The sequence below is a fragment of the Fistularia commersonii genome, chromosome 1 (genome assembly GCF_037954325.1).
Source record: "Fistularia commersonii isolate RoL2024-O1a breed Wild chromosome 1, RoL_Fcom_v1.0, whole genome shotgun sequence".
Lineage (NCBI taxonomy): Eukaryota > Metazoa > Chordata > Actinopteri > Syngnathiformes > Fistulariidae > Fistularia > Fistularia commersonii.
The window spans coordinates 15,230,758-15,240,653 of NC_141284.1; the positions used below are offsets into that span (position 1 = coordinate 15,230,758).

Genomic DNA, 9,896 nt, shown 5'->3' on the forward strand with positions numbered 1-9,896 from the left:
ATATTGCCATGGGGAGGAAAGAGGTGCTCAGGTACTCAATGATGTCTTTGTGGAGGAAAGGGGGAAATGTGGCTAAAGTGGAGATCATAGTATAGGGCAAAGTGCTGAGAATATCATCACTGAGAAAGGGCAGGAGGCAAGTTGTTGTGTAAAATATGGACTGTCCCAGATCTGATAAGAAAAGGGAGAGGCAAAAAAGACAAAGAGAGATACACAGACATGCATTCAATGAACCGAACATACAGTACGCACATACTGTATGCAGCCATAAATGTCAGCCCTCCGTAAATACTCAGTCATTTATCATTATGACAGTGAAAAAGAGCTTCTATTGTGGGAGGCAAGTTTTCTTGGGGAAAAAAAAAGCAACTGAAGGTAAAATTTGGCCTCATGAAAAGTGACATACTCTTGTCAAGGAGATGAGTTTTCATGCTTTTGAGCCCTTTTGGAACAGTGGTAAAATATTCATGAAAAATAAAAGCACTGACTGTGACGCAGCCTTGGGCCTGTGAAGAACAGTGTGGAAATAATGCTCACATATATTGTACTAAAGAGAGTTTAACGTAACATTCGCCTGAATGTATTTTATATAGTTACAACATGACAACATAAGTAAAACATTGTTCCACTCTACATAACAAACATGCAATCAAGTATGATACACAGAAGAAAAGGCCTATGGCTGGTGTATCCAATGGCTTATGAACGGGTAAGTTGACAGGATCCAGCGTGCTCCCAATCACCCCATGCAGCCCTCAAGATCCTCAGCAGGACTCTCCTCCAGTTACAAAAAAGGCCAAAAAAGCAGAAGTGGCTTCATGCAGGCCAGACGACTCGGGGATGATGATGACAAACAGTGGTGCACTGGGCCTTGACTCACCATGCTGACCGTGCTGCAGCAGGGGCACCAGGTCAAGCAGGGTCACGAGGGTCACATAGAGCCCCTGATAGTCCAGAGAGGGGTACTCTGAGAGCTGAGCGTCCCGACTCTGCTGCCCCTGCCCCCCGCGGTCTGACGGGGCATCGCGCAGAACGCTGTAAAGGAGGGAGCGAGTAACTGTAGGGTTGATGGAACTGACTTGTGGTCTTAGAGATGGGGTGAGTGGGAATGGCACAGGAAAAAGACACATGGTCATGGGCACGGCCAAATTGGAAGCTTCCTGGTTCTCCTTCCTGCCTGTGCGGGACAGAATGCTGCTCCGGGGTGGGAGGGGAGGGAGGGTAGGGGAGGGGAACAAGGGAAAAAAAGAGACAACAAAGACACAAAAGAACAGCACATTACATTGAAATGGCACTACAGAGACAGCGTAAATAGAAAAAAACAAACCCAGATAAACCCCACATAGGATGCAGTGTCTCACTATTTGACTGTATCACTGAAGGCAATTTTTCCCTGCTTTGACTGTTCAGAGTGACTTTAATTCAATTCATCATAATTTGCATAAATTCAGAAAACAAAGAAAAGAAAAACATGAGCACAAACTGCAATGATCACTGCATCTCATGCGTATCTGGTGACAAGGAGCAAAAATATAAAAAAGGCATGTTTTCAGTGGCAACCCCATACTTCTCCAAAAAGAGACAGAGCAAGTGACTGTCCCTCCATGGCTGCCGTCTTCCAATCAGCAAAGGTCAGTGTTTGTTTAAATGAAATTTCCTTGTCTTTAGTGGGGCTGTCAAGGATGGGAGTGACACCAGATTGGTTCGGGAAAATACAGAGGTGACACTTTTGAAACATGCTTCAGCTAGTAATAAACATGTGTGTGAGGGTAGATAAAGTGCTCCTAGGTCACAGCACATGTTTATTGCACCGGAGAAATAATGTCCGTATGCATACGATATGATACTGTACCAGTATCATCAGGAGAAATAATGAGATCCAACAGGCATATGGATTCAGGTTTCTAAAATAAATGTAACTAATCTACAGTCGAGGAGAAACTATAATGACAAAGGAATAGGTTGTATTGGGGGGGAGGGGGGATGACTGGTTGCATTATGTTTGTGAGCTAATGCGGGATGGACAATTGTGTTTGCTGTCCCCTGGGGAATGTGGTGGACATATTCAATTTCAAAATAGGAAAAAACAAAAAAAAATAAAAAAATAAAAAAAAAAACTAGTTGGGTTGAGTGTGGAGGAGGGGGGAGGGGGGCACATCTTTTACTGCACATTTTTGAAAAGCTAAGCTGTGCTATCAGGCAAATGATTGGGATTTAACACGAGAGCCCAGATTATAAATGCAGATGTATTGTCTTTTTTTTTTTTTTTTTAAGGTCACTGAAAATTGTTAGAGCATTTCATAGTTCAACAGCAAGTGAGAAAGGGGATTGTGAATATTTCTTTGACATAACTATCAGTGCACAGTGTCGACCCTATGGTTTAACAGTTTACATTGTCAGCAGCAGAGTGCAACATTTAAGAGCTTGTCCCCCCAAAGTTATACTCTGTAAGATTTTAGTCAGTGTACATTCCGGCAAAACAAACTGCATTTTTACACAGCGTCAAGTCAAAACACAACAACAGACTGTATCTCAGAGTATGACTTTTTCACTGCCCATCTCTCAAGTAGAAAACATCATTGATTTGAACAATGAACAGAGACACACACGGACACAATCACGCGCATACACTGAACATAAACACACGGAAACACATATATGTGAACATACACCCACATACACACAGTCTGACAACATAATAAACACATAAATATATACAATACAATAAAACACATGTAGAAATGCACTGATACAGACACATGACATACACTGACTGTCAAACCCTGCGCTGTCAATAGAAAATCAATAACTGTGAAATAATTCAAGCCTTGTAAAGTTAAATAGATTTCCAAAATGTGAACTGAATGGGGAGAAAATCTGGGCTACGTCTGAAATGATTTCAAAACACGTGATTTCCTTTTTCTATTTCTGAGTGATAGGATCTGGCAGGATGTCAGTGCAGCTCACTCATGTAGAGCCAAATATCACTTCGGAGAAAATGAAAAAGCTATGCTTTATCTTTACAGTTGCCCAATAATCCCCAGAAAATAATTTCCTAATCTGCCTCCGAGCTCCGCCGCAGCAGAAACTTGGTTTGTCAATCTGTATCTGCCCCCTGTGGCCATTCCAATTCCTTTACCAAGAACATGACACATGCCTGCACCCTTTTCAAGACTAAATACTTTGCCTCTGTGGTTTTCTCCTCCCCTTTCACATTTCATCCGTCTCTCCAAGCTTGCGGACAATCCAAGAGCCTCGACAAAAATTGCAGGTGCATCTCTGCACTTCCTGAAAACATCTGTTTGCATCGTGGGAACTTTCATTCTCACCCAAAGAGACAACATCAAGAGTCAAGAGTGACTCTCGGCCTCTGCACTGCTCTTTCTGTGAAAAACACTGAGACGTAGTGTTTGGTTGTTGCGGCTGGGCAGCCCTTCAGAGGAGCAGGAAGAAATCAAAAATATGTGTGAGCATCACACGGCAAACAAATAATCCCTACGGGACAGAGGCATAAACTGCAAAATTGAGCCCAATAGCCAATTGCAAATAGATTGCACCCTAAGCCCATAACAATCGTGAAAGTGGAGCACAGGAGTTCAGCCACCAGTAATCTCACCATTTCATTTATTAGCTAATTACGAAGGATTGCACTGCTTTTTTCTTCTCGGTCGATGAACCGGAGAGCACACGCTAACCACATACAAAAAAATACCCTGCCGCCGTGAGTTTAACATGGAGAGAAGCTCTGTCGGAGAAGTACAAAATGACACATGGATAAATTAAATGTGTCCAAAATGGCTGCCTACTTGACCTGTGTTTGAGGAGGAAATAACATGCTGTTCCTTCCTAAGGCTCTCACAGCACACAGGGGAACAGAATGACCCTGCAACTGAGTAGCTACACTCAGCTGGCCCTTGCGGCTAGGACACAACAGGCTGCTCCAAGGGTGGGGTCATCTAGCCGCCAACCACTGAATCAATATGTGTCGATGAGATGAGAAATCTGCACCTATGTTATCTGAGTATTTGCAGCCGGAGGATTGACTTGGCTGCCTGCCTCCCTTTCCTCACAGTTCTTTCATGCTAGCGAGCGAATGGTGTCGTCTCTTGTTATCCCTGTCAGAGAGAGTGTCGGAACAACCTACAGTAAATCATCTCGTCTGAGCGTGAATGAGACTGGATAATCACACATTCTGTACACTGGTACTTCACCTGTTGGCTCCAGAGCAGTGTACTTACCTGAGCAAGGTTTGGGAAAAGTATTTCAGAGTGTTTGCAATGTCTGTTCCAGAGGGCACAGGGTAAATATTGTGTTGCACACGGTTGTGATACTCTTGCAAGTATCGTATCTTAGAGGCAACTGGACAAAATAAAGAGCAGAGTGACAAGCAGATCAACGACTTGTGAATATATAAAGAGTCAGAGCATATTTCCTGAGTACAAAGATACAGAAACTGGCTAAGTGTTTGTGGGGTTCTGTTAACACAAATGCTAAAAATAACAAAAAAGAAATAAATAAAACAAGTCTGTGTTCCCGTGGCTTTTGGCCTTCATCAGGTGACCTTTTTGTTATGTGGTTACAGAAAGCCCTGGAGGATGCTGTAACGTATTGCTTACAGGAACATGAGCAACAAAAGGTTGCCAGTTCAAGTCCCAAGACATGCTGGGGGGGGGGGAATCCGCTCGGGGCGAAACGTTTACTCATTGAAGAAAATTGAATCAAAACCATTTCGACAATGAGTCAGGGCTTTTCCGGCAAAAGCTGATACGTTGAGCACGTCCTGCCGGTCACTATTCCAGCTAGGAACATAGAATGACTTATTCTAGCATTACAGTTCAAACCAGTCCCAAAGGGACACCACTACTCCAATTTCTGCAACTTTAGTATCTAGCTTTCTTCCTGACCCTTAACTGACAACCCAGCCCAGCTTCTAGATAAAAAAAAACAACAGCCGCAGGCTGCGAGCATGTGTGCGTCTGTGGTCGGAGCCTAAGCCGCTCCGCCGACATACTCGTCTTTCTCTAATTCGAAGATCTACCTTCGGATTTCACGTTCAATATTCCCCTGCATTTCAAGGACACGAGACGCACAGGGGTTTGTTAGTTTAAGCAATTGTCCTTTTATATTGACAGCTAAACAGCATTGCCAAACAACTCTGAACCCCCAACTCTAAGTTGGTCTCTGTCTTTGACCTGGATCTTGCGTTTGACTGAGTGAAACTGAACCCAGACCCATTCAGCACCCTGACATGGGAGAATTTGCAGTAGCTGTGAACACAGATGCTGCTCTCTACCTGTCAAAAACAGTCTGAGGGGATGAGGAAGAAATAACCAGAGGTGTCTCCTGCGTATGGCACTGGGACCAAAATCCCATTATTGATAAATGTAACGCCACCATGTTTGTTCAGAAAATAACATCTGCCAGGGTCGACCTTGAGACTCTTTTTTTTTTTTTTTTTTTCCTCCCCCGCAGGCGACTCATCCGGTCACGTCAATCAAAAAAAACGGAGGTAATAAAGACAGGGCGACGTCGCCGTGGAAAGATCTGCCCTCGACACGGGGAGGAATACGTGGGGATTCGGTATCGTCCGGTGTGCTTTGAGCCTTCCGGCCATCCTCTGCGGAAGAGAGGACGTGTTGCGACCTGCCTTGGCAACCGCGGTTTCATCACCAAGGACAGCTCCCTTCAGTCGCTTTCTTGGTTAAGATTGGAAAGAAGAAAAACATCTCCAGTTCCAAAACCCCCTTATGTCATGACACACACACACACACACACGCAAACACACGCAGTGGTACTTACACTGCTCTGCCTTCGTAGACATCTCGACGACACTTGGGGAAACATAAAACCCACACTATCAGTTGTTTTACTGTTTTTTTTTTTTTTCTCCCTTCCCGCCCCGGTGTTGTGTTTCCCTCGGTCGTGAAAAGTGGATCTAGGCGGACCCCCCCCCCCCCCCCCCCCCCTTCCCGCAGCTTGATCATACCACTGCGGTGGGTTCACGCGGCGTCGATCCGTGCGGTGCCGCCGTCGTGTTCGTGGTCCTTTCACATATTTAAAAAAAAAAAAAAAAAAAAAAAACAGAGGGGAGTGGGCTTTGTTATTCTTAATGTTAATGGGTGGTTATTTCACTGCAGAAGGGGGAGCGGGGCTGCATTACCGCTCCTTTCCGAATGGACTGATCCAATTTTGACAAATTGTCATTCAAGAAATCCAACAGGCGTCCCTGCAGATCTTGGACTGGAGGGGGCTAAACCAGCTCGTTGTTTGTTTTTTTATTCCTGTTCCTAATTCCTTATTGTTCCGTCAAAAATGCAACAGATGGTTGTCAAGCCAAATTAAAAAAAAAAATGCATGTTAACTTATCTCAATCTCTAAAACTATATATTTTTGAGTTGAGAAAACACTTTATTAGATGGTGTTCTGCAGGATGAGACAAAAAGATAAACAGACTCCCGGCTCTGAAGCCTTGTTAGACTTGCCTCTGTGATTGAGAATTTCCATCTCATCTCCAATAAATTAGGAGAAACACTTTTGCCCCTGCTGTCAGTCTGTACATGAAATAACCGTTTTGATTTGTAGTTATTGCATTCATAATCTAAAACACCATTGTTATCACTGTGAATATACAGTAAAATACTTCTTATACATTTGATTTGTCCTGAGAAATAACAAAATGTATATTTGAGACGTGTCAACATCACCCTCAGTAGGCATTTGTAACAATGAACGGGTTTCTATCTCGTGAAATGTCCATAGCACTATTGTGTATTTACCAGAAATATTTTCAGTAAAAACTCTTTATTTTCAATATGATAAAGTTTTCATCCTGTTTCCTACCTCCTTTCTGCACACTTGTAATATATCCGTTTGGTTAAAAATGAAATCATAGTTTGAATGTTTTCTGGGGAAAAAGAAAAAAAAGTCCTCAGTCATGTCCCTGGCAAAAAAATGAGAACTCTTTGTCTTTGCAACATATATCAATTCGAAACAAAGTATTTTATTGTACTTCAACTATAATAAAGGTTTCATTATCTCTTCTCAATTGTTCAGACTGAATGAGCGGCATGTGGCAACTTTACACAGTTTCCTCCTTGCGTGCCGACCAGTCAGGGTCGTGGAGCAGCTCTCTGCTTGCAGACCGAGATGTTCTGCAAGATCCATCCAGCCGGGGCAAGGATTGTCACAGCAAACACACAAAGGGCAAAGACGGATTGCTGTAAGAAAGTTGTTGACAACTTTAATATAACTGCTTGGTTACTTGGTCGCTACATATCTTGTAATATGTGTATGTGATTCAAATCATTTGTGCACTGCTGCTGTTCAGTCCCTGTTGTCGTTGCAAAGACATTGATGGGAGAGGACTGAACACCTGGGTACACAACAGATGCTTCTCATGTCGGTGACTCATCAGGTGATATCACAAAAGCTCCCGCTTACATCTTCCAACTATGATATTCCCTCTTTCCCAAAGCACTCCAGTATTCCTAGCATGAGCCTGGCTTTGTAAAAGCCCCAGTGCACGTCCCGGAGGACAGATCAGCAGATTCATAGCGGCATAAACACTGGTCGCTCTGTTTCAGTTATATCATAGGATCCCTTTACACAGGCCGGAGCCTCATACTAACTTATGGATAAGAAATGAATAAAACATCTCCCTCACTCTGCTGGATAGGGAACACAGTTCGCTTGAATTCTTCACATTAGAGGATATAAAGTGCAGAATCACAGATCCAACTTCCTATCTCTGACTGTTGTGTTGTGTATGTAATTTGTGCACAGCTTTTTGTTTTGATCGACTGTTCAATTGCATTTATTCAGAGCAATTAAAAAACATGCGTTCCACTAAACAGAAACATCCAGACATTTTATTTAAAATAACAATATACAGTCCTACCACTGGCCCGATCCGCTCCTTCGGTGGTTTGCTGTGGATGGTTGACCTGTGATCTCCCCAAGCAGTTTTCATCAAGTTGTACCTGGTCAGTGAATGCGTCCTGAGGGCTGACATCTTTGTGCTTAGCAAAGCTCACGCAGTCGCTCTCCACTGTGAGGAAAGGGCTAGAAGTGTCTCTTCAGATCCTGAGAGATATTAATGGATTGTCACGCCACTCATCTTATTCCCAACACTGTTCATGGGAGGAGTTGTGGGACAAAGACACATAGAGAAACACAGATATATTTGTCATCAGGACATAAATCTGGTTTCACACGCCAGGGTGAAGGATAGCAATAACTCAATTGAGAAAAAAATCCGCAAGGAAATATTTATTTTCGATTTAATATTTTGTTACACTAAGCACTCAGGTTTGAATAGATACTTGCCATTAGAGACAAAGATAATTATATTGTATGATATGATGCGGCTTTCAATAAATGTATAAAGCATACAATATGCTGATCATTATTGTGATTCTGATTCTGATGAGAAACAAGTGAGTAAGTGCAAAAAAAGTTTATATCAAACCATATCTGGTTTAGTATGGTCACCATGAAGAGTTCTCAATTTTGCACTTGAAAAACTTTGAATATATCTCAAGCTCCCGAAGTGTGAAGTAGACATTTTAGTTTGACAAGGCTGCAACTCTGTGGGGAATTTATATGATAGAACATGAGACAAGGGGGAAAAAACAGGTAATCAAAAAGTTTCCTTTTGTACCGGGGCTAGAGAGGGAAGCATATGTGTGGGAGTTTTTTCGTACAATTTGTTGACAAGTTTAACACAGGATCCCTTTTTTTCTCACATTGATTCTTTTTTTTTTTTTTTTTGCTATATCAAGGAGCACGTGTCTATTGTAAGCAAGTAACTCACATTTTCATCGTGATTCCAATCAAACGTTGAAAGGGAGTGTTTAATAGCTTTTATCTCACAACCAACGAAGTTCCAGAAAGTACATTTACACTTGTTTTCGTTGTTCACCAAGTTGAACGAGAGCATAAACTGTTGAGACGTTCATGTGAAAATTAAGAGTATTGTGTCGCCCTCAACAGGAGATGAAAAGAATTTCAATAATGTTAGTGAATAATCCCTACCCCATACATTACTGACAAATTACTTATAATCCTCGAAATACATGTCAAAAATCGTGACATAATATTGGAAGCATGAGTTTAGGGGACTGTCACCACAACTATGATAAAAGACTAAACACCCATGCTTACCTGTTCTACTGCATAATGTGATACAATATGTAAATGTCACAAATATCACATATACGTTACACATTTATGATGTATTTTCATAAAATAAGGTAATCTGAGTTGGAAGTTTTTAATGACTAGAAGTACTGTCTGGTGGGGGGAAAAGGATTGCTTCGAAAGGGAATCGTCGTTTGTTTAAATGTAATCGAAGCCTCTCAAACCTAAAGTGGAAGATCGATCCTGCAGCATGATTTGACTCTTGTAAAATAAACATCACTCTCAACATTAAATGTGCAATGTGACGGGAGGCGTCTAAAATTCTAAATCAATAAATACGTAAATTAAATTGAAAAAAATTGCTGACTGCTTTGAATAAACCGCTAGAAGGCGCTCGCAAACGCGTTTTTGCGCAAACTGTCTGAGTACACGGGCCTTTCGACTAGTCTGCGCTCGGTTCAACGGCGAGACGTGTGTCAAGCTAGCCATTGTGACGGAAGTCATCTCGTACCAGTTTCAAAAACAAAATGATAGAAATCGTATTTAAAAACTATCTCTAAAACCGCCAGTTTCCGGCCTTTGGTTAGACTAATTTAAACTGATAGTGTGAATATGCGTTATAAAGCGTTTCAAGTCAGACTTGTGCGTTTTAATTAAAAACACATAAACACAATTCACAATTCAACCACTATATTTTGAAATTTAGAACCGGAAACCAAGTGCGTACTCGGTTAGCTTGAGACGAGTAGCGTAAACGT

General features: G+C 42.1%; 1 protein-coding gene across 3 annotated transcripts in view; it reads right to left on the bottom strand.

Annotated features, from left to right (window-relative positions):
- Positions 1-6,081, bottom strand: part of unc79 (unc-79 homolog, NALCN channel complex subunit) — a 42,593-nt gene extending 36,512 nt beyond the window's left edge. For all 3 annotated transcript variants that reach the window (XM_086150238.1, XM_086150249.1, XM_086150230.1), the window contains exons 1-4: positions 5,800-6,081; positions 4,239-4,359; positions 881-1,194; positions 1-171 (exon numbers count right to left, since the gene is read on the bottom strand). In XM_086150238.1, the coding sequence (XP_086006364.1) occupies positions 1-171; positions 881-1,194; positions 4,239-4,359; positions 5,800-5,821 (628 nt within the window). In that variant the 5' untranslated portion in view covers positions 5,822-6,081. The remainder of the gene's footprint in view (positions 172-880; positions 1,195-4,238; positions 4,360-5,799) is intronic.
- Positions 6,082-9,896: the final 3,815 nt, after the last annotated feature.